Consider the following 25580-nt stretch of genomic DNA (forward strand, 5'->3'; position numbering starts at 1 on the left):
TCGATCGATGGATTAAAATCCTTAGAATCGTGCGATTTGAAGGATTTAATCGTTCGAATGAACGATTATTCCTTTGATCGATCGAATGAATAGCGATAAATGCTTCGACTTCGATATTCCAAGTCGAAGGCTTTAACTTCGATGGTCGAATATCGAGGGTTAATTAACCCTCGATATTCGACCCTAAGTAAATGTGCCTCTTAGATTTTGGAAAAACAGTAAAAAATAAATAATGGAAAGTAATTGAAAAAAAAGTATTTATTTCTGGGGAACAATCTAAAAACAACTGTTTAGGAAAAAAGTGTTTGAAAGTTGAATGTTCGTGTCTCTGGTGTTTGAGCATTTAGTTGATACATTTCTCAGCAGCATCTCTGGAGTATTAGCAACTGCCTGTAATGAAACCCAGAGATTCTGCTTAGCAAGGACAAAGACAAGAAATGTATTCATTTAGAACAGTTTACAGGGTTGTCGACCCCCCCTCCCAGCTCTGCTTCAGGAGGTGAAAAATGACACTTTAAAATAGAAAGTCATTGGAAAAAGTTGTTATGTCTGGTGATTATCTGAAAACAACTAGTTGTTTGAAGGTGAACCACCCCTTTAAGGCCTTTCGGCCATAATGTATTTAGTTCAAATATCCATCTTAAATCTTTCCGTAAAAGTAGCCTATAAACGTTCCCTCCTCAAATACCCATTGAGATACGTTTTATGCCAAACATTTTAAATCCTCTTATTTTTTTATTAATTACTCCACTGAAATGTCTGGCTACTGAACTTTTTTGAGACTTATGCCTTATGTCTCCAATATGTTCAAGGAGTCTTGTTTTACCTACATATCTTAAGGGACAATCTCATTCAATAACATAAGTCACTGCTGTAGTCTTGCAGTTAATGTAATTACTTATATTGTAATTCTGAATTCTGTGTAGATGTTTGAAACTATCACATTTCTTTATGTATCTACACCGCTTACAGTTACCACATTTAAAAGTACCAGAAAGGGAACAAATTATTATCAATACAGGTACAAAAAGCTGAGGAAGGCCCTATGCATAGGCATACAGTCTAAAGGGAAGGGAGTAATACACAAGGTGTGGGAGTGGGCAAGATCGAATTAAGTGGGTGAGAAATGTGGTATTGTATGTGGTGTTGCGTTTGGTAGTTAAGCAGAGTGAGGGTAGGCGTCTCGAAAGAAGTGCGTTTTCAGAGATTTTTTGAAAGCAGAAAGGTTGGGAGAAAGTCGGACAGACCGTGGGAGAGCGTTCCAGAGGAGGGGTGCAGCCCTTGCAAAGTCTTGAATGCGAGCATGTGAGGAGGTAATGAGAGAAGAGTTGAGTAGCAGGTCAGTAGAGGACCGTAGTAAGCGAGTGGGTGAGTATATAGAGATGAGTTCAGAGATGTAGGGTGGGGCAGAGTTATGAAGTGCTTTGAAAGTCCGTGTCATAAATAATAAGATAATAATAATCCTGCCATTGTGAGTTGTAATCTGCAGGCAATTTTAACTTTTGTTTTTTAATTTGGATCTGTTAGATGTTTAGGCTCTTTAATAACCTCTCTCTATTACTTTATTATTTTATAACCTCGGTCTGAAAACAGGTAGCTTGTATTTTAAAATCCTCACCTTCAGTGCAATTTCTGTGTATTTGCAGCAATTGTCCTACAGGGATACCTCTTATCAATGAATTAGATGGTGATTGTCTGCTCTTAGCAGTTTATTAGTAGCAGTGGATTTTCTATATGTTTTAGTGTATAGCAATCCTTCCTTCTTATAAACTTAATAAATTCAAAAACGCCACCTCCTGTTTATGATAAGTTGATGAGTTTGCTATTATAGTTTAATTCATCCACAAACCTCATTAATTGGTTGGGGTTACTTTGCCAGAGGACTATAATATCATCTACATATCTGAGCCAAAGGAGAATGTGTTCAACAGCCCAAGCCTCCTGGATCTGCTGGACCTCTCCATCTTCCCAGCGTCCCAGGTGTAGACGTGCGTAGGTTGGAGCACACATAGCTCCCCTAGCGGTACTCCTAATCTGTTTGTAGAATCTGTCACCAAACACGATACAATGCTCCTTCTGAGTGGCTCAGTGTGCTGCTCCCTTCCGGGTTTTGAGCGAGCGGTGTGAGTGACGTCATTGCGCATGCGCGCATAATTGAAATATTATTTTTTTTTTTTTAACAATTCAAGTTTATTAAGTATATCAGAATAACAGCAGTGTGACACAGGTAGGTAATGCAAAGTCATATTGCAAGTGAATACAGTACAAACAATGTTAGCAGGCATAGCATACAATTTGTAAGTTTCAACTAATCTAACACCTTGCTGTGTCTACCTTGTGTATTGGGTAAGTGGGTTGTGAGATGGTTAAGGAGTTCGTATATGCGACGAGTTGCTCACCCATTTGATACTTTGTGTGGTTCCTTGCATCGCTGTACCATCTGAGGTGGACCTTCTAGTAGATTACAGGGGGGGATTATCTAAGATTAGGAATATCTATATCCCTGTATACTCTTCATGTAATCGCATATTTTACCTTATACTGTGAGAGTTGGTTGAGCCTCTAACCACTTGTCCCATGTCTTTTTAAACTTTTCAGGGCATCCTCTTCTAATATATATCAGCTTGTAAAGAGGAATTACTGAATTAACTTGCTTCTGCCACATGACAAGTGAGGGGGGGGTCTTGGGCCTTCCACTTTATAGCTATACATTTTTTGGCCGTAGTATATAAAATTGCTGAGAGAGTTCTAATTGCCCTTGTTGGGCCAAGTCCTCCACTTGGTTAAGTAACATAATCAATGGGTCAAGTTTAATTGGGATGTTTATAACCTCGGATGTGTAATCAGTAACAGAGTTCCAGAATTGCTGTATTTTGTTACGTGACCAAAACATGTGCATAAAATTTGCCGGGTCCTGGTGGCATTTTGGGCATTCCTCCGAGTATTGCATTGAGATTTTATGTAATCTGGAGGGAGTGAGAAATTGCAGTAATTTGTCTCTAGCTGCAACCAGATACTCTTGGTGTGAGTCTACAATATCTAGCCAAATATCCTCAGTTATACAAGGAATGTCCTGTGACCAGTTGCAAAGAGGCGTAAGGTCTGAGATTGAGTAAGATAAAATTAATTGAGCATAAAACATAGACAGTGGTTTAGTTAGTTGAGGGTTGTGTACCCCATCTTCTATGCGTCTCGGGGATGTGTCTACGGAATAGCCCTTGACTTGGGCGGATAAGGCATGCCTCAACTGGAAAAAACCTAAATAACATATAGTTCGGGATATGGAACTTGTCTTTCAAATACTGGAAATCACAGATAGCACCATTTACACAAATGTCCTTAACATACTTAATATTGAAACTGAGGTCTGGCACTGTTTGTACCTGTGATAGGTTCGGGTTACACCAAAGGGGGGCATAGGGTGACATGTGATTGGGAGGTCTCGGGAATAATGTTGTGTGAATGGGTAATGCCTCTATATAACAAGTTTTTTAATCTTTCATATGATCCTATCACCCGAGCCTCCAAAGTAGTAGATGGGTTTTCCCTTGTTGGAGAGGCCCACCACCATGCAGTCGTTAACCTGGCTGCTAGATAATATAAAAACATGTTGGGTGCTGCCAGTCCTCCTTTGTCTGCGGGGAGTTGCAGTTTCCTTGCCTTTACCCTGGGTTGGGTAGCCCCCAAATATAGATGTGTCAGGAGCGACTTAAGTTTCTGGAAGAATAGTGAGGGGACACTGACAGGGGTTTATATATATAAGATATATAGATATATAAAAATTTTGGTAACATAACCATTTTAAATAGATTAATGCGTCCCACTAAAGATAGAGGCAGCTTATCCCAGGCTTTGATTTTGTTTTCCAGGGTGAGCATCAAAAGTTGGAGATTAAGATCCATAAATAGTTTAAAATCTTTATGGATAGTAATCCCAAGATATTTAAAGGATGGAGTCAGCTGCAGCCCTTTCAGATCAGTCGACGTTGGAGAGTTAGGGGTATCGATAAAGAACAAGTTAGATTTTGCCCAATTGATTTTTAAGCCAGAATAAGTTGTGTGTTTGTTGATAATAGACAGGGCAGCCTCTAAGTCTGAGGTAGGGTTGGCCAGATATAGGAGTGCATCATCCGCAAACAAGGACAATTTTTCTGTTTGCGGGCCCAATTTAAGTCCAACAATTTCAGGGGACTCTCTGATTAGGCAGGCCAATGGTTCCATTGCAATGGCAAAAAGCAAGGGGGACAGCGGACATCCCTGCCTTGTGCCCCGGTGAGGGCAAATTTTGAGGAGACATTGTGATTAGTTTTAACACATGCTGTAGCAGCAGTATATAAGGCTTTCGTCCATTTCAGGAAGTTAACAGGGAATCTGAGATATTACATGATAGACCATAGGTACGCCCACTCAACCAAGTCGAAAGCTTTCTCATTGTCTAATGAGGCAATGACTGTTTCGCCTGAGTTGTCGTGTTTGATTGCCAGATTAGTATAAAGCCTCCTGAGGTTAATATCCGCTGATCTACACGGGATAAATCCGGACTGATCTGGGTGAATAATGGCAGGAAGGATAGGGGATAATCTCCGGGCCAGCACTTTAGCCAATATTTTTGCATCACTATTTATAAGCGATATAGGCAGATATGATGCACATTGCGTGGGGTCTTTACCCAGTTTTAATATCAGGATAATCAAAGAACTGTTGGTAGAGATTGGTAGGGTACCATTATCACAAAAGGCATTGAATATTTTTGCTAGGCATGGTGCTAAAAGCGGACTGAACCTGTTATACCACTCCATGGGTAAGCCATCTAGGCCAGGAGTTTTCCCAGATGTAAAGGAGTTGATGGCCTCGGTTACTTCTTGGTCAGTTATGGGCATATTCAAATTATCGCTGTCGGTGTGTGGCAGGGGAGACATATCAATGTCATGGATATACTCTTGGATAACTGATTCCGGTATGGTTAATTTAATCTTGTATAAGGATTGGTAGTAGCTAAAGAAGGCAGCATTTATTTCCCCTGGGTGTGTGTGAACAATCCCCTGCTCATCTCTTATGCCCGGTATTGTTGTAGTATGAGTTGGGTCCCTCGCTATTTGGGCTAATAATTTCCCAGACTTATCCCCAGATTCTATCATATTTGCTCTGTGGTATATATGCGACTTTTTGACCCCTTCCGTTTGAGCTATTAACAGCTTAGTTTAGGAGAGTTGCCAAGCTATTCTGGTATTCTCATTGGGAGTTTGAATATAGGCCTTCTCCAGATCCACCACCGTTTGTGTGAGATCGGCTAACTGTAGCCTATGTTGTATATTGAGGCGCTTGATGTGCACAATATATTCCCCCCTTATGAAGGCTTTGAGAGCATCCCATACTACCGGGTATTCAGCTGTATGCTCATTTATGCGTAAAAATTCTTTAATACTAGATTCAATGTGATCACATAGATCTGTATGAGTAACCCAGTATTGCTTGCCTCCCTCCCCATTTGTACGCTCACTAAGATGGGGGAGTGGTCTGATATCCCCCTTGTGAGGTCTTGAATGTCCAACACTATCTGATTAACATCAGGTGAACCTAATGCCATATCAATGCGTGATAGGGTAAAATGTGCTTGGTTGTAACATGTGAATTGGACAATCCCTGGGTTCCTATATCTCCACAAGTCTTTAAGCCCAAATGCATCAAACCATTTATGAAAGGCATTATCTGTGCGGAGGGTATAGGTAGTCTGTCAATTTGTTCATCCAATACTGCGTTAAAGTCTCCTATTAACAAAAGTGGGGCATCAGGTAGGTTAGCTATCTTATACATAATAGTATATACAGTAGTATTGCATCTGAGAGGGAGGGACATAGACATTGACCAGGGTAATTAAGGATCCCGTAATGCGGGCTTGAACTATCAGGAATCTGCCCTTTGGGTCAGATATTAGATGCAGCAGGGTAAAGGGACATGTTCTGTTCACCAGGATTTTAACTCCTCTCGAATAGGTTGAGTATGTGGCATGGTATGCTGCTGTCACCCATTGTTTTTTAAGTGTCATAAGCTTGCTGCCGTCTAAGTGTGTTTCCTGGAGGAACACTATATGAGGATTGTGTTGTTTTATAAATTGAAACACCAAGCTACGCTTTATAGCGCTACCAAGACCCCTGACATTCCATGACATAACATTCAATCTAGCCATTGTATACTATAGAAGATATAAAGGCCTAGTAAAGACCACCAAAGCACAGTATTACATAGCATAATTTGTGAAGACAGGTACTGATACCCCACACATTTAGAGAAGAAGCAGGAAAGGAGAAACGGGGGAAAAAACATAAACCAAAAACATACCCTTGCCCCCACCCCATCCACCACTGACCCCAACATTAGAAGTGGATTTATTGCCCCAAAAAAAAGAACAGATATACTTATGGAGACTAGCAGTCTATTGAACATCGTGTCCCGTGCTCACAGGTAAAGAATACATTCCCAACGAAGCGGGCAAACTGAAGGTTGTAGGTACTGCACAAACTAATGCTTTAACGTCGTGGTGATTTATTGGCTTTTGACTCGATCCAATGAATTGCATCTTCTGGTCTTGTGAAAAAATGTGTTTGATCATTCTCTTTGACCCTTAATCTTGCCGGGAAAAGAATAGCGTAGGGCAACTTGTGCTGGCGTAATCTTCTCTTGGCTTCGGTAAATTTCAGGCGGCGTTTTCGTACTTCAATGGAAAAATCAGGGTAAATGGATACTTTTCTGCGTCATAATGTGGATATTGTCAGGTATGGGAGCTATAGTGTCTTCCAGAGTGCTGATGCGCCTTTCTGCTTCCGTGGTGCGCTCTCTGATTTTCTGCACATCATGTTTAAAGGGATACTGTCATGGGGAAAAAACATTTTTTTCAAAATGAATCAGTTAATAGTGCTGCTCCAGCAGAATTCTGCACTGAAATCCATTTCTCAAAAGAGCAAACAGATTTTTTTATATTCAGTTTTGAAATCTGACATGGGGCTAGACATATTGTCAATTTCCCAGCTGCCCCAAGTCATGTGATTTGTGCTCTGATAAACTTCAATCACTCTTTACTGCTGTACTGCAAGTTGGAGTGATATCATCCCCCTCCCTTCCCCCCCCCAGCAGCCTAACAAAAGAACAATGGGAAGGTAACCAGATAGCAGCTCCCTAACACAAGATAACAGCTGCCTGGTAGATCTAAGAACCGCACTCAATAGTAAAAACCCATGTCCCACTGAGACACATTCAGTTACATTGAGAAGGAAAAACAGCAGCCTGCCAGAAAGCATTTCTCTCCTAAAGTGCAGGCACAAGTCACATAACCAGGGGCAGCTGGGAAATTGACAAAATGTCTAGCCCCATGTCAGATTTCAAAATTGAATATAAAAAAATCTGTTCTTTTGAGAAATGGATTTCAGTGCAGAATTCTGCTGGAGTAGCACTATTAACGGATGCTTTTTGAAAAAAACATGTTTTCCGATGACAGGATCCCTTTAAGTAAGGTGAGATCTGCTTTGAGGTTGTCAAACTTGCTAATTGTGACTGCATGGTTAGTAGAAATAAGTGCCATTACCTCTGCTAGCGTAGGCTGGACTGGTGTAGCTTGCTGAGAGTCCTCACTTTGGTCATGATATGGGGAGAGTGCAGGGGAGTTATATGGAGAAGCCGGAGGAGAGGTAGCATCTCCACTGTCTTGATCTGTGCTTGTCTCCATCTGGTCCCTGACATATCTCTCAAATATCTTAGCCGTGGATTCTTTTTTTTGTGCTCACCATCGAGAGTTGTATCAGCCTTCAGTTGCATCTGTAGTTCTTTCAGAAATCTGTATCCCCGCTGGGAACCGGGTTATGACAGGATAAATTGAGAACGGGCATGGAGCTATTCCATTATGCTTCCGTCCTGCTCGCGTGTGGACACGCCACCCCTGTTACAGGTATATTATACGTTTAGGTAAGTTGGCAGCAAGTCGTTAGAGGCTATTGTGTACTGGGCACACGGATTTAGTATCAGTTCAAACAGCGTGCATCCACCCCAAGACTTGGTCTCTAAGCCTCAATCTTGCATGTATCTAAAGAGAAGGATAGTTTCATGAAGCCTGCAGTTTACTCCCTGGGAAATTGATATAGGTATCAGGGGTTCAGTTGTTCAACTCAGGTTTGGAGAGTGCAGACTCTATGATATAGTCCTGGTATTATGATTATGACTGCTTTGTATAGGCTTGGGCAGTTGCTCCAAGTGAAGGAGTTAATGTGTGTCCTGCCTTGTAGCTGTTAAATTGCAGACCACAGGACAATTTCCCTTTACAGTAGCAGGACTCTGGTGTGGGGTATGAACAGGGTCCTTAGGGCATTCCCACATGAGGCCTCTATCCTTTAGGCATCCAAAAGAGTTATGCTGTTTGGAGTCAATGGGGAGTATACACCCATAGAGCGTCGTGCTGTGCATGATGCACTGTGTACAGGGGCCTTGAGTGTTGGAACAGCTAGGTATGGGCTGCTGCTGGCTGTAGATGGATCCCCAGGGCTCCAACCCCACTCACCCCACTGTTCTATGTTTCTTCACCGTCCGAAGTTCTATATATAGAACCGCGCTGATGGTAGGGCCGCAGGCGGGTCCGCAATCATGCGAGGCCGCGGCTTCAGGTGAACCGATAGGCCCCGACCGGATCTCAGCCGATATAGGTGCTAGAGGAGTCGGAGTGGCAAGGACTACCGGTTGGCTCCCCAACCCTCCTAGAGTGCCTCGGTAGGTGGATGGTGGGTTAAGCAGGGTGGATGGTGCAAAGATTAAGGCTGGAGCCCCAAGAGTGCATAAAAATGCGGCCGTGTATCTGTGTGGTTGGCCACGCCCCCGTAATTGAAATATTTAAAGGTGTAGGTGCCTTTCAGATATTGCTCAATGTAAAGGTTCTTTTGGTTCCTGGGTGCATTCTGATACTGATTCTAGTCCTGATATTCTGCATTTGACCCTTGCCTGTCCCTGACTCTGCCTTCTTGCTGCCTGGTTTGATCTCTGCTTGTTTTGACCACTATCCTGATTCCGATTGGTACTGCGTTGTTCTATCTGTGTATGACATTGGCCTGTGACCCGACCTTGCTTCTGATATCTGCCTTGAGACCTTGTTGCCCGTGTGGTTTGGCTTGACTTTGTTAACTGCTCCTCCGTCCTATGCATATACATTTGGTTCCCTTGCTTGCCCAGAACTCTCTCCCTCATTCTCCCTCAATAATAATCTGGCAGCATCTGAGTAGCAGAGGGCTCCTCCCGAAACTTAAGGCAGAAGAGCGGGCTGAGACCGGAATCTTGGAGTTCCTGCTTAGAAATTAAATTTTGCAGTTAGAAGAAACTGTTCTAATTTAAGATGCGTGTTTTGTTTGGGATCACTTTTAAGCTTTTCATATTGACAGTGGTCACTAAGTTGTTGTAGGACTCCTTGCTTGTACTTTATCTCATCCATGAGGACAACATTGCCTCCCTTGTCAGCCACTTTGATAACAAGGCCTTTTTGCAGTCGCAATTTTTTCGACTTTTTGTACAAAGGCTTTAACATTGGATAACAAAGATAAGGCTTTATATACTGATATATATATATATAGATAGATAGATAGATAGAGATATATATATATATATATATAGATATATATAGATATATATAGATAGATAGATATATTTATATATATATATATATATATATATATATATATATATATATATATATATATATATATATATATATATATACTGAGACTTAAGCTGGCCATAGATGTTGAGATCTATGGAAATTGAGATTTCCTGATCGTGAGACCACGATCTTCTCAGAACGATCGTACGAATTTACCATCAACTAAAAAGACCAATTTACCAGGAAAACAAAGGGGAGCTGCCTGCTTGGCCCTGCAAACATAGATAGATTGCTCTGGGACCGACAAAGATTTTTTGACCTGGGCGATCAATTTCTCGAGAGATGTCGGCCGAAAAATCGTAAGATGTACGATCGTTCGAATACCACTAACCGCACGATAATTTCGAAGGATTGGTCGGGCTTCCCTAAAATCGGTCGTTCGGCAAGAAGAATCGTCGCGTCTATGGGGAGCTTTATTTTTTAAAGAAGAAAAGCCTATTGAGCTACTTTGTTCATCTTCTGGCATATTCCCTGATTCACTTAATAAGGATTCCAATATAAATATAAATCCCTACATGATCATTTGTGGTTAAGGATATCTTTGTGGGGACATGTTTATAGATCTTTTTTAGAGCCAAATTTCTGGCAAAATAGATGCATATCTTTTATTACAGTGAACTTATTGAGCCTTTGTTTTGTCTAAAATGTAGTCCTTTCCATAATAGAGACAAATGTGATTCTTTGAGAACAAGGCCTGACAGGTTCACCACTTCTAATTCATCTACTGCTTCATGTCTTTCTTTTTCCTCTGCAGATGATACCCCCACTTGGATCTGTCTTTCAGCTGTACCTGATTTGCTCATTCTCTTGGCTCTTCCCTTCTTTCTTTTCCCGTTTTTTAAAATTATCTTTTATTTTTCGTTTTTCACTATCCTTTCTGTATGTCATTTACAGAATAAAATTGACCTTTTCTACAATCATCAGTATTTTGAGCAATCTTCAGTTTTTTTTTTACAGAGTTTTATATCCTGCTGGAGATTAATTAGCTGTCTTTTAACTTGATCATACAATTCATTGAATCTACTATCTTATTTTTTACTTTCTAATAGGTGCTTAGCTCTTTCTACTTGAATGTTAATTTTCCCAATATTACTACCATTTTCATCTACTGTATAATCAGTTGCATGAGTTTCATGGAACAATCAGATAAGACTTGCTACCATTTATCAATAAAGCATTCTTCCCCCCCTTTTAATAAATTGGCACAAGTCCTCTGGGGATCATTTTAATTTTCTAAACTGGATATTTCTCACCGTAATCACATCTGTTGAATTAATAGTTTTTTGTATACCTTGAACTCTGCAACCAAGGATTGAGTATCCCTTTCAGAGCCAGATTCACTCCCAGAGAGACCTTCAAAGACTTTATTTAAATCAGATTCCTAATCTGTATTGCTAAAATAGAACGCCATTATAACCTTCAGCAAAATTGTTGTTTGTAATTGTTGTTAAGGAGGCCAAAGGTTAATTGTTTTAACCATAATCAAAGTTAATTTCTAGATCTTGTTAATCTATACAGTGGTTCTAACAAGCCAGAAAATAGAAACAGAGAAAAGTATTTATTAATTATAAATGGCTGTGCACACTACTGCATACAGAGAGTCTACTTTACTTAGAATATCCTGCGGTACGTGAGATTGGTAACAATACATGATTATTTAAACAAAAAAGTATCTCAAAACTCACATCAAACCACAAAATTAATGATATCATCTTAACCATCTTAGTTGTCCTTTTTTGGACTCTCTCTAATTGATAATGTCTCATTGGGGTACGGGAGACTATAAAGGGCACATTTACTAAGGGTCGAAGTGAATATTCGAATTAAAAAACGTCGAATTTCGAAGTAATTTTTGGGTACTTCAACCATGGAATAGGCCGACTTCGACTTTGTTTCGAAGTGAAAATGCTTCAACTATTCCACCATTCGATAATCTCTGTTATCTCTGATAATCTGTCTCTTTAAAAAACTTCGACTCTTCGCCACCTTAAACCTGCCGAATTACTATATTAGCCTATGGGGACATCCTAGAACCTATAGCCAGTATTTGGGTAAGTTTTGAGTAGTCGAAGGATTTTTTTTGTAAAATCGTAAGATCGTATGATTAAATCGTTCGATTCGAAGTACGATCGTAGCACAATCATAGTACGATCGTACGATCTTAAAAATCCTTCGATTTAGACTTTGAATGTTGGACTAGCCTATTCGATGGTCGAATTTCAAAGCTTTTTTCAATTCGAAATTCGACCCTTGATAAATCTGCCCCTTTTTGTACTGCAGATAAGTCCTTACCTGTGCTTTTAAAGGGGAATAAGTACCCTCTCCTTCCTCCTGCAAATCTATGCCCCTTTTAACCATGTCATTGACAGGATTTGGGAGCTATATATATATATATATATATATATATATATATATATATATATATATATATATATATATATATATATATATATATATATACATACATACAGTGGTGTGAAAAACTATTTGCCCCCTTCCTGATTTCTTATTCTTTTGCATGTTTGTCACACAAAATGTTTCTGATCATCAAACACATTTAACTATTAGTCAAAGATAACACAAGTAAACACAAAATGCAGTTTTTAAATGAGGATTTTTATTATTTAGTGAGAAAAGAAATCCAAACCTGTGTGAAAAAGTAATTGCCCCCTGAACCTAATAACTGGGCCACCCTTAGCAGCAATAACTGCAATCAAGCGTTTGCGATAACTTGCAACGAGTCTTTTACAGCGCTCTGGAGGAATTTTGGCCCACTCATCTTTGCAGAATTGTTGTAATTCAGCTTTATTTGAGGGTTTTCTAGCATGAACCGCCTTTTTAAGGTCATGCCACAACATCTCAATAGGATTCAGGTCAGGACTTTGACTAGGCCACTCCAAAGTCTTCATTTTGTTTTTCTTCAGCCATTCAGAGGTGGATTTGCTGGTGTGTTTTGGGTCATTGTCCTGCTGCAGCATGGCCGGACATTCTCCTTCAGGATTTTTTGGTAGACAGTAGAATTCATGGTTCCATCTATCACAGCAAGTCTTCCAGGTCCTGAAGCAGCAAAACAACCCCAGACCATCACACTACCACCACCATATTTTACTGTTGGTATGATGTTCTTTTTCTGAAATGCTGTTACTTTTACGCCAGATGTAACGGGACACGCACCTTCCAAAAAGTTCAACTTTTGTCTCGTCGGTCCACAAGGTATTTTCCCAAAAGTCTTGGCAATCATTGAGATGTTTTTTAGCAAAATTGAGACGAGCCTTAATGTTCTTTTTGCTTAAAAGTGGTTTGCGCCTTGGAAATCTGCCATTCAGGCCGTTTTTGCCCAGTCTCTTTCTTATGGTGGAGTCGTGAACACTGACCTTAATTGAGGCAAGTGAGGCCTGCAGTTCTTTAGATGTTGTCCTGGGGTCTTTTGTGGCCTCTCGGATGAGTTGTCTCTGCGCTCTTGGGGTAATTTTGGTCGGCCGGCCACTCCTGGGAAGGTTCACCACTGTTCCATGTTTTTGCCATTTGTGGATAATGGCTCTCACTGTGGTTCGCTTGAGTCCCAAAGCTTTAGAAATGGCTTTATAACCTTTGAAATTGAACTCAGGTGTGATAAACCACAGTTAAGTTATTTTTTAACAAGGGGGGCAATCACTTTTTCACACAGGCCCATGTAGATTTGGAGTTTTTTTTCTCCCTTAATAACGTAAACCTTCATTTAAAAACTGCATTTTGTGTTCAATTATGTTATCTTTGACTAATAGTTAACGGTTTTTGATGAGGAGAAACATTTAAGTGTGACAAACATGCAAAAGAATAAGAAATCAGGAAGGGGGCAAATAGTTTTTCACACCACTATATATATATATATATATATATATATATATATATATATATATATATATATATATATATATATATATATATATATATATATATATATATATATATATATATATATATCTCCAAAAGAAGCCGCACTACTCAGGACTTATTGCAAAATGATACGTTTATTAGAAAAACTAAAGTTTCGGCTGCAACATCAGCCTTTGTCAAAGCGGCTGATGTTGCATCTGAAACGTTAGTTTTTCTAATAAACGTATCATTTTGCAATAAATCCTGAGTAGTGCGGCTTCTTTTGGAGAGGATTGTATGCAGTTTTTGTGAGGCGTGCACCCAGGCAACGTGAGGACCATTTATCGTGAGTGCTGGGATTTTGGGGAAGTGTGTGTGTGTGTGTGTGTGTGTGTGTGTATATATATATTATATTCATACCAATAGTTCCCAGACCAGCACTCCCTTTAGTGAAAAAATTAAATTTTTATTGTTGCATAGTATCAGTATTCAACGTTTTGCTCCCCATTGGGGGGACAATAAAAATCAAAAATTTTCACTAAAGGGAGTGCTGATCTGGGAACTATTGGTGTCTACCCCTCCTGTTACCTAAATCGGCCTTGGAGTGCGGATATATATATATATATATAATTCAAAATTAGTGTAATTCCACCTCTATAACAAGATAAAGGCGTATTAATGTCTAAAAAATGCAGCATATTATCTCCCACATATCAATAAGTACCAAGATAAAACATCCTAAATTTGAATGCCAGGTGTCTAGAAAACAATTTGATGCTCAATGTGCATAGGTTTACCAAAGTATATGATATTTAGAGACTTCAAACATACCTTTTGCATACTCCCTTTATGGCCTAGATTTTAAAGGGGACCTGTCACCATACAAAAAAATTTTAAACAATTTTCTGTTGTCTTTAAGTGCAATAAACCTCACTTACACTATATACACTATGTTGTATCCTTCAGTCTTCGAATTACATAATCACAGCAAACAGACAGGCATCATTTTGTGGACACTGTAATTATGGCATCATACCAAAAACTTGTTTATATGCCAGAAAGGGGGGCCTGATGCACATTCCCACACATTGGCTACATAATGAGATGGTGAGGTGGTAGGAGGTATGTGTAGTGATTTGATCTGAATGGAAAGTGAAAGTAATTGTCTGCACCGCTTCTATGGCATAGAGGTCGGACAGTTTTATGATTGACGTCTGAGTAACAGGTCCCCTTTAACTACTTCAAAAACACATTTCCTGTTTTATATGTGATAAAAGCTGCAAAAAGGTGTGCTTATCCTTGAAACCCGCATATTTATGGAAAGTACACATTCCGACAAATGCAAGATGGGTAAATATACTCTGTACTACAAAACTTTGTTAGCAATTTTGATGACGTTTCTAAAAATCTCCTCAGAACTTCCATCTTACAGCATGCTATCTCTTACAAATATTTATGTATCAAGATCAAACATCCTAAAAATGAAAGCTAGGGGTCTGTTGAGCAGTTTGATACACAATGTGCATAGGGGTAAAGTCCCAAAAATCATATTCAATTGGTCAAATCAGTGATATAACAAAATAACTGATTCAACAGCGTAATTAGTGGTAAGAATGCCTAATCCAATAGTTATGCTGTGAAATAAATAGTTTTTAGGGGAAAGACAAACTAAAATAGTAAAGATAATAGTAAAGATAAAATGAAGAACTAAAAAAAGTGTTTGTGTATGCTTGTGTGTACACTTCTAAAATGAATGTGAAGGTATGAAAGCCAGAGTAAAATGTGTTGTTATTCCTTTATTCAGAATGAAGCTTAAAGAGGTAGATCGTGCAGCTATGCAAGCATGGAGCCCTTCTCAGCATCACCCTATATATCTAGCAACAGGTGAGTGACCTATTTACTAATCCATGGGATTTAAGAATTGCTCTGGCAAAATCAGGAAAAATGCCCTATTCTCTGTTACTGAGTTTGAAACCTCAAAGGATATAAGGTGCTGGGGGTTTAAAATTATAAAAATGGAGACTGTAGAGCAATATGGTTTACAGAAGCGATTACTAGAAAGTTTTACCAAATACTTGCAGCTCTGGTATATTCTTTCTTCCTTCCTTCAGATACGTTTTTTTATTTCCTCAAAGTGTGAATAAGTCCCAGTACAGTTGCTCAGTGTTTGGGTAGGCTGGAGAGTGAACTTTGAATGTCCCTCCCGCCTCCAATCCTCACACAGTACTGACACTCATGGCCACCAATGGGGGGGAGAGAGAGTGAACTGTTGTCACATGCCGCACCAAATCTCAATTTGATAGAGGCCCGGCCACAAAAGTTGCATAAAAAGTTTTGTAAAACATTTCGAAATTAAATAACTTTCAGATAAACTATAATGACTGGCCTAGGAAGTTATGGAGCTTACATAGAAGCTTATGTATCAAGCAATCACAATGCAGAGAAGCTTGACAGGGGCAAACTGTACTGACTGCTAATGAATTGAATAAATTCCACTCATCCACAATGAACGTATTGACTAATTAGCACAATGATTAACTGAACTGTTCATATGAACTAGTTATTAGTTATTATCATTAGTTGGAATCTATTTACATATATATATATATATATATATATATATATATATATATATATATATATATATATATATATATATATATATATATGCTAATATTCGAGCTATCACCTACAAGAACATTCCTGCAGTGGCATAGCTAGTTATTGGGCCCCTCAGCAAGATTATTGGGCCCCCTAAACTTTGGGAACAAGACATTATCCATTAACATATATTGCAGCTTCAGTCCAAAATTCCATGGCCTCCTGCAGTTGCAGGGTTGGCTTCCTTTATTGCGACACACCCCTTCTTTTCAGTGAATGAAATTGTGAGTCACCCAATTTTCCCACCAACCCCAGTCTCCCGACACCATTATTAAACTCCCCCAGTTTGCTCACTAGGCCTGCAATGATGTCATTGTGCGAATGCACTGCGATGTCATAGGAAGACCCCCCCATGAACCACACTTACAATTCAATCCCCCGGTGTGACAGCTGTCTTAGGATGGCAGCTGTTATAAAATGATTGGTTACTTTGTAACATAGCACATTTACATTCATCAAGTTCAACCTTTTGTCTTCGCAAACCTACCTAACTGCTAACTGATCATTTGTGTTATGCACAAAAGGGGCTTTTGCAAATTTTGGTACGGCACACTTGTGTTCATTTAGGAGCCCTATATATAAAAAATAAGTTTCCTATTGTGGTTTGGTTTACACTTAAACTTTACATAAGAAAAGACCAAGCTGTATCTAAAGCCTTTGGAAGAAAGAATGTGCCAGTAATATAGCTTCTTAAAGAAGTGACATCCAAAGACAATAATCAAATGAAAGACAAGAATAAAAATGGAGACTAAATTAAGTGAAAGCTACAGAATTTGGGGAAATCTAATTTCTCTAAAAGCAGAAAAGAAGAAATGGTGACTAAAGATGAGGGGTGAAAAAGCAAAATTAAGAGAATAATAAGCAAAGAAGATGAAGGGGTTGAAATTACTGAGAGAAGCAGAGAAGAGATTAAAAAAGTGTTATATAGAAGGAGGAAGCATCAGAGAGTTACCAAGAACAGAAGAGCTAAAGGGAATAGCAGAAACAAAAAGAGAATATGAATGTACAGGAGAAAGGAACATTGGCAGCAGATTGAAAAATGGTGAATGGATTTACAGTATATGGGATTTTACCCCCATTTTATGTTTTTTCAGGAGGCCAGGAAAAAATAAGTGAAATGTTGATAATGTTGATAATTGTAAATGTTAAGAACTAGAGCCACTGTGCTAAGAAATGAAGGCCAAATCCTTCTTCCGTCCAGCATTCTATATTACATTTTCTTTTTTTTTAAAGTATGTGTGATAATGGGCATTTCAGTGGTCATGGGCTTGATTTGCAGTTGGCATGAGGTATATTACCCTTGCATTTACACAGGTGAAGTTTTGTGTGATTTTTAAATTCTACATGATTGCATTAAAACAATTAATACTGCCTTTACATTTAAAAACACCAAGTTTGGGTGCTTTTTTGTGTTTATTATGCAGGTATGAGATCTGTTATGCATAAACCCATTATCCAGAAAGCTCTGAATTAGGAAAAGGCTGTCTCCCATAGACTCTTTTATCTAAATAATCCAAATTTTTAAAAAATGATTCCCTTTTTCTCTGTTAAAAAACTGTACCTTGTACTTTATCCAAACAGAGATATAATTAATCCTTATTGGAAACAAAACCAGCCATTTGTGTTTTACATGATTTTCTAGTAGACTTAAGATATAAATATGCAAATTACGGAAAGATCCGTTCTTCAGAAAACCCCAGGTTCCATGCATTCTGGATAATAGCTCACATTCCTCCTGTAAGGCAGTTAAATGTATGGTTTAATATAGAAAAATAGAGCTGCATTTGTGGATGTGATATTGGAGGAAACATTGATTTAGGGGCAGATTTATCAAGGTCAAGGTGAATTTCGAGCAATTTTTGTGTACTTCGACTAGGGAAAAGTCCAAATTTGATTAGAATTTGAAAAAATTCGAATATCAAAATTTATCATTTAAAAATTTGACGTTGACCATTCACCATCTAAAACCTGCCGAATTGCTGTTTTAGCCTATGGAGGCCTCCTAGAACCCATTTGGAGTCAATTGGTGGACTATGAAATATCAAAGTTTTTTTTGGGAATATTACTTTGATTCGTACGTTTCGAATTGGGCTGAATACGGACCTGTTAGATTAAAAACGGACCTATTCAACTAAAAAAAAATTTCAGTTGGTCTTTTTGAATAAGAATTTCGAAGTTTTTTCAATTCGAAATTCTACCCTTGATAAATATGCCCCTAAATGTCTTAACCAAACGGCAAGCCCTGCAAATCCTGGATTATCACAGAGAGAGAGAATATTTGTCTAAAGGCTTCAATGAAAATATAATAAGAAAATTAAAGAAGCTAAAACATAGGTAACTGAGGTTGGTAATGACACAAGAAAAATGGCAATTAAATGTTTATATAATTTGTTCAGTATAAAAATAAAAACTGGGTAAATAGGCTGTGCAAAATAACAAATGTTTTCAATATAGTTGGTTATGCAAAAACATAATCTATAAAGGCTGGAGTGACCGGATGTCTAACATAACAGCCAGAACCCAACTTCCTGCTTTGCAGCTCTCGGTTTGGTTAACAGTCAGTAACCAATCAGTGACTTGGGGGTGGGGGCATATGGATCATAGTTTGCTTCGGAATCTGACCTGTATGCTAAGCATAAAAAGCAAATTAACTGAACAGTTATGTCCCATGTGGCCCCCCTTCAAGTTGCTGACTAACTAAGAGTTAGAGTGATGTAAGCAGGAAGTTGGGTTCTGGCTATTATGTTAGACATCTATTCACTCAAACTTTTATAGATTACCTTAAAGGGATTCTGTTATGATTTTTATGATGTAGTTTTTATTTCTAAATTACATTTTTTACACTGCAAATAATTCACTCTGTAATATAAAATGCAATGCCTGAACCAGAAGGTGTATTTTTTTTAGTTATAATATTGGTGTGTAGGCAGCCATCTCATGGCATTTTGGTCATGTGCTTTCTGAAAGAGACAGCACTTGGGCTGGATGGAACTGCTGTTGTTTCTCATATTCAATGTAACTGAATGTGTTGCAGTGGAACCTGTATTTTACTATTGAGTGCTGTTCTTAGATCTACCAGGCAGCTGTTATCTTGTGTCAGGGAGCTGCTATCTGGTTACCTTCCCATTGTTCTGTTGTTAAGAGAGGGAAAAGGTTGGGTGATATCACTCCAAGTTGCAGTACAGAGCACAAGTCATATGACTAGGGGTAGCTAGGAAACTGAAAATATGTCTAGCCCCATGTCAGATTTCAAAATTAAATAGAAAAAAATCTGTTTGATTTCAGTGCAGAATTCTGCTGGAGCAGATCTATTAACTGATTTGTTTTGAAAAAAACTTTTTTTCCCATGACAGTATCCCTTTTACTAACTATATTTGATTTAGGGGAGGGTATTGTAAGTTATTAGTGTATGCAGATGACACAAAATTATGCAACCCAATTCCATCCAGGATATGGCATCCTTGCAGCAGGATATTGACAAACTGGCAATCTGAGCGGCTAAGTGACAGATGAGATTCAATGTTGATAAATGTAAGGTCACGCACCTGGGATGTAAAAATATGCAAGCCATGTGTACCCTTAAAGGAGAAGGAAACCCCCAGGGCGCTAAACCCCTCCCCCCCTCCCCTGTGCTGCCCCCCCTCCCTCCTCCCCCCTGGCCTACCTGTCCCCCTGGGCAAATGCCCCTAACTTTTTACTCACCCCTCTGCGCAGGTCCTGTCCACGGAGTACGCAGTCGCCATCTTCTCCCACGCGCGTCTTCTTCCTGCTCTGATCGGCGTTTTCTGGCGCATGCGCAGTAGGAACAGGTACCGGTACGGCTCTACTGCGCATGCGCCGAATGTCACGAAGTTTTCCGATTTCACTTCGTGACATTCGGCGCATGCGCAGTAAAGCCGTACCGGTACCTGTTCCTACTGCGCATGCGCCAGAAAACGCCGATCAGAGCAGGAAGAAGACGCGCGTGGGAGAAGATGGCGACTGCGTACTCCGTGGAGAGGACCTGCGCAGAGGGGTGAGTAAAAAGTTAGGGGCATTTGCCCAGGGGGACAGGTAGGCCAGGGGGGAGGAGGGAGGGGGGGCAGCACAGGGGAGGGGGGGAGGGGTTTAGCGCCCTGGGGGTTTCCTTCTCCTTTAATGGCGCTGCACTAGGTAAATCAATAATGGAGAAGAACATTGGAGTCCCTGCAAATAATACAGTTTTCTGTAGCAAGCAATTTCAGACAGTATCTGGAAATGTGTAATATTGGCAAGAACAGCACCTTATAGTAGTTTAAAAAGCCTTTGTTTCATGGCTTAGACCAAGCGTACATCGACGTTTGAGCCGTTCCCCGTCTCTTTTTCAAGCTAACAGTCACTGGACTTTCTTTTCAAAACATTAGGACAGCGCCAACTGTTGTTCACACATACAAATAAATCATAATCATTGGAAACATTTTACAAATCAACCCTGAAACAATTGTTTCGATTTTTAGTCTATGGGAGGGCGCGCTGCAGGCATGGAGGGGAAGGGAGGACTGGCTGCTGGCACAGAGGAGAAGGGAGGACGGGCTGCAGACTCAGAAGGGAGGGAGGGCTGAGAGCAGCAAGCACGGAGGAGAAGGGAGGGCTGAGAGCAGCAAGCACAGAGGGGAAGGGAGGACGGGCTGCAGGCACAGACATTGAGGGGAAGGGATGGCAGGCTGCAGGCACGGACGTGGAGGGAAAAGGAGGGAGGGCTGAGAGCAGCATGCACAGGAGGGAGGGCTGAGAGCAGCAAAAAACAGAGCAGCAAGGGAGTGTGTTCAAACTTTCATAACCTGCCAAATTTTGTAAAATGAACATGGTAATTAGGGGGTGTGGCCACCAAAACGGGCATGGTCAAAAATGTCACCGCACGTTATCAAGGTAGATCTCCTGATGTAGGCCAGGTGTTGAGAATAGATCCCAGTGTAACAAAGTCTGCTTCACAAAATTGAGATTTAGGTAACGATTTTTTAACTTGTGCTGGGTGAAATGAATTGTAGTGTAACAGCATATGTTTATCGGTGGGTTTGGTATATAGATCTGTAAGCAGAATGTTTCTAGACCTGCATACTCTGGTGTCTAAAAAGGAATTCTCCAAAGCACTGACATGTAAAGTAAACATGTGGGGAACATAAATTTATACTCTCAAAAAAATCAAGGGTCCAAGTGGCCCTGTCCAAATCATGAACGGCATCGATGTAATGGCACCACCAAAGGCAGTGCTCAAGATATTGCGAATTGGTATAAATATATAGTTCCTCAAATTGGTTCATGCAACTATTGGCATAGGACAGGGCCACATTGGACCCCATCATTGTACCCTTTATTTGTAGTAAAATTTGTCAAGTTCCAGGCAGTCTTTACAAAACTTTTCTGGGAGCCATCAAGTGAGTCATCTTTCCCCAATTCAATGCGTACAGCTTCCACACCTCCATCATGTGTGATGGAGGTGTAGAGGATCTCCACATCATTGGTAACTAAACAGAAATCCATGGGCTAAATCCTTATCTCCTGTAATTTTGGACAAATTCTCCTGTGTCCCAAACATGATGAATGAAGTGCCATATAGGGGTTACTCACCATATCTACAAAAAATTAAAGAGGAGTCAGTACAGATTCTATACAAGAGACAATGGAATGTCCGGGAGGGCATTGCAGTCTTTTGTGTATTTTCGGTAAATTATATATAAACCAGATGCTCAACCTGTAAATACTGTAATCTGCTCATCTGCTTTGCTACTCTCAAGTTAAGACCTGGCGGCATCTTAGTAGCTGAGGGCTCCTCCCGAGGCCAAAGGTGGCTGCTACCGGCGGAAGATTGAGCCATGATCATGGAGCTTAGCACTGGTTCTGAATTTAGGGAGCCATACGTGACAGTACAATGGGTTAAAGATGGATGCCGAAGGTCATGCTATTCTTCGTCATCCCGGCACAACCCTACATTTTATTTTAGAGGTAGATGCAGGGGCAGTTCTTTCCCAAAGGCATCCAATAACTAACAAGGTAAGGCTTTTTTTTTTTTTTTTTTTGTGTGTGCCCTGCTCTGCCTGTGCCCTGCTCTGCCTGCGTGTGCCCTGCTCTGCCTGTGCCCTGCTCTGCCTGCGTGTGCCCTGCTTTGCCTGCGTGTACCCTGCTCTGCCTATGTGTGCCCTGCTCTGACTATGTGTGCCCTGCTCTGCCTGTGGAACATAAGCCTGGAATTTGTTCTGAGGGTTTGTTAGCATTTGAAAATAAATTATTGTTAGGGGCCCCTAAGGTGTTTAATCATGTGCTGGCGTTGCTGTGTTATGCAAGTGGAAGAAGAGGCATATTTAAGGGTATGTCTTAATATGACAACTTTTTTCACATGAGTCATAATTGATATCCCTGCAGTGAGCACCAACCATTTGGTTTTTTGGTGTGCTACCACAATTAATGTGGACATGATCTTGTGGTAACATCCAAGTGGTTTAAAGTGGGTGTGGTTTAAAAACAGGGAGTGGTCAGCCCTCCACTATGTAGGCCAGAAAAATACCAGCCCTCGGTACCACAGAAGTTAGACAGCACTGGTCTAAGCCATGAAACAATAAATGCTTAGAATAACAATTTGTGAGTCAGCAGCTGGAAGGGCAAACAAGGTTTTAATGTAGTAAAATAGGCATAGATTATTAAAATGAGGGGATTATTCTTCTATATTACAGAGTACTGGTTAGGTCCCACCTAGAATATGTGGTGCAGTTTCAGTCTTCAGTGCTCAAACAGAATATTACTGAATTGAAGAGGTTCGAGAGATGAGGGGGTATTCTTCCATATTACAGAGTGCTAGTAAGGCCCCACCTAGAATATATGGTGCAGTTCATTCTTCAGTGCTCAAGCAGAATATTACTGAATGAATGAAAACAGGATATTACTTCAAACAATTTGTGCAACAATTACAATTTAAACACAGGGAAGCCCCATGTTTTTTAGGTTGCAAAGTTTGTTGTGTTTCTTTTGTACCCCTGATATCTGACCAACATTGAGCCTAGTGAAGTTAGCATTGAGATCGGAGGTTATTGATAATGCATTAGCAATGTATTTGTCATGTATGGCTTCCTAAATTCAGAACTGAAGAAGTGCTAAGCTGTAAAAGGGCATAGAATGGCTCAATTATGAAGACTGGCCAAGTTGGGGTTGCTTATCCTTGGGAAGAGATGATTCAACGTATGGTATCCCAAAACCCAGAGCAAACACCAAGGTCCCGGTCTCAGCTCACACTTTTGCCTAAAGCAGCCACCTTTGGCTTTGGGAGGAGCCCTCCGCTACTCAGATGCCGCTAGGACTTAACGTAATAGGACAACATGGGAAGCTTGGGGCAGGCAAGGGAACCGTAACGTTTACAGGGAGGACAGGGAACAATGAGCTTGTTCAAGGGACAGGCCAGGTCAATACCAAACAGACAATGAGGTACCAAATTAGAAAGCTGAAGCGTAGTTGAGGTCACAGGCCAAGGTCAACCACAGATCAGAAGCGCCACACAGAATCAGGATCCTAATAATAGTCAAACACAGGCAGGGGTCATTTCAGGCAGCAGGAATGCAAAGTCAGGAACAGGCTGTCGGATTTATGCTCCTATAGTCCTCCAGGGATATAAAATTCTCAGCCACGATGAGTAAGTCCCTCTTGGATTTAAATAAATACTTACTCAAATCGAGCCTGGCCCCGAAGTTCCCCCTGGGCCTGACTTGAACCAAACAGATTCTCTCAGGAAATTAACCAGACAGCTTTATTTGAGGTATACATTAATACAGAGTATTACAATACAGAGTATTAAATAATAGCTCACACATCCTGAAAGCTCGTGAGGACGTTGAGGGACAATAAGCAATACAACAGATGACTATTTAACCATTTCTTCTTCCATGGGGCTGATCCCTTGACATCCAATCATCATTCTTGTTTTAGCATAACTGTGTCACTATTTCCATCTTAGGGACAGACTCACAGTCTCAGTACAATAGCCAAATAAGGTACAACTGCTGTGTCAACACAGTGTCCGGAATGGTAACTATGCTGTAGTTTCTGAGACGATGTGTCTTGCTTAACCTTGCACTATACTTGTGACATGAGACAACAGATGTATTCCTTTTTCTGTGCAAACATTCTACATTCTAATAACAGAATGGCCTTTAACCTTGAGCTTCTTCTACAACACAGCAATTCTGTATTTAGTGTCATATTCCATAATCTTTGTTCTTTGATAATAACCACTTATGGCTTAAATCTAAAACTCTGATATCTACATTCCCCCACTTTTTTTTCTTCTAATATAAGCAAAATCCTTAAGCTAGCACTGCGGGCTGAAAACAAAAAATACATATAAAAATGGAAAAAAAAAAAAAAAAATTGGTTCTACCAGACAAATATAAAATGCTACAATCACAGTGGACTTATCAACACAGTAATATGCATATACAGTATATATAAAGGCATTTCAATGATGAAAATGGAGAAATCCAGAGAAGATGCATAGTCCATTCAATGTCCAGATGATCCAGCACCACTTCGGACTAGTCCTCTAGCCTGTGATGATATGGTGTATCATAGAATGGCAATGTAGAAATGTCTTTGAAATAGTCTCTTAAAGCATCAGTCCAAGATGTCACTTTTAGTCAATGCAATGACGATGAAAGTTCATACTGTAGCAGAGTTGATGTAATGAATGCTATTGTCTGTGTGCTTCACCACTGATATAGTTCTCATGTGTAGCCATTGTACAGCAATTGAATATTCAGCTGTTTAATCTATCTGGTAGATTTTTAAACAAACATGCCCATGTGCCAGTCAAAAAGATTCAGCCAAGAATAGAAGAAAGTAAGTAAAGGTGGTGTTATCTACAAAGAAACAAAAATATAGAAGATATGAGTACACAAATAAAGAAATATTTTATATTAAAGCAGGATGATGACTGTGGTGTATAATCATGGTATAAATGCTATTGAAAATACAATAATAAATATTTGGTAAACGTATAACATTTATCATATAATTTATATATAGCCTGTCTGTTTTTTTTTTTGTTTTTTTGTTTTTTTTTAAACATTTAGCATGCACACATATACACAAATATAAACATGAGAAGTTACACATAAGTAATTGTTGAGTAAGTAGAATTGTTGTTTTCAACAGAATACTTTTATATGACTAGAATAAGTTATTAACATTACCCTGGTAATGGCCTGCTTGTGTTTCACAGTTACTAGTGATCAATGCTATCAATTAACCCTTTCCATTAAAAATTTTGAAATTAAATAGATTGCAAAAATATAATTAATTACAATATCTTGATTAAAAAAAAAAAACATTTGTTGTAAAATCGTTCATCATCATTATATTTCAAGTAATCACAATAA

At 39.6% G+C, this 25580-nt stretch overlaps 1 protein-coding gene across 18 annotated transcripts in view; it reads left to right on the plus strand.

Annotated features, from left to right (window-relative positions):
• The window catches only part of LOC108711672 (protein transport protein Sec31A), a 232555-nt gene that overhangs the window by 16051 nt on the left and 190924 nt on the right, over positions 1-25580 (plus strand). For all 18 annotated transcript variants that reach the window (XM_041591387.1, XM_041591395.1, XM_041591430.1 and 15 more), the window contains one exon: positions 15347-15426. In XM_041591387.1, coding sequence (XP_041447321.1) covers positions 15347-15426 — 80 coding nt within the window. The remainder of the gene's footprint in view (positions 1-15346; positions 15427-25580) is intronic.

Source organism: Xenopus laevis, chromosome 1L (genome assembly GCF_017654675.1).
Source record: "Xenopus laevis strain J_2021 chromosome 1L, Xenopus_laevis_v10.1, whole genome shotgun sequence".
NCBI lineage: Eukaryota > Metazoa > Chordata > Amphibia > Anura > Pipidae > Xenopus > Xenopus laevis.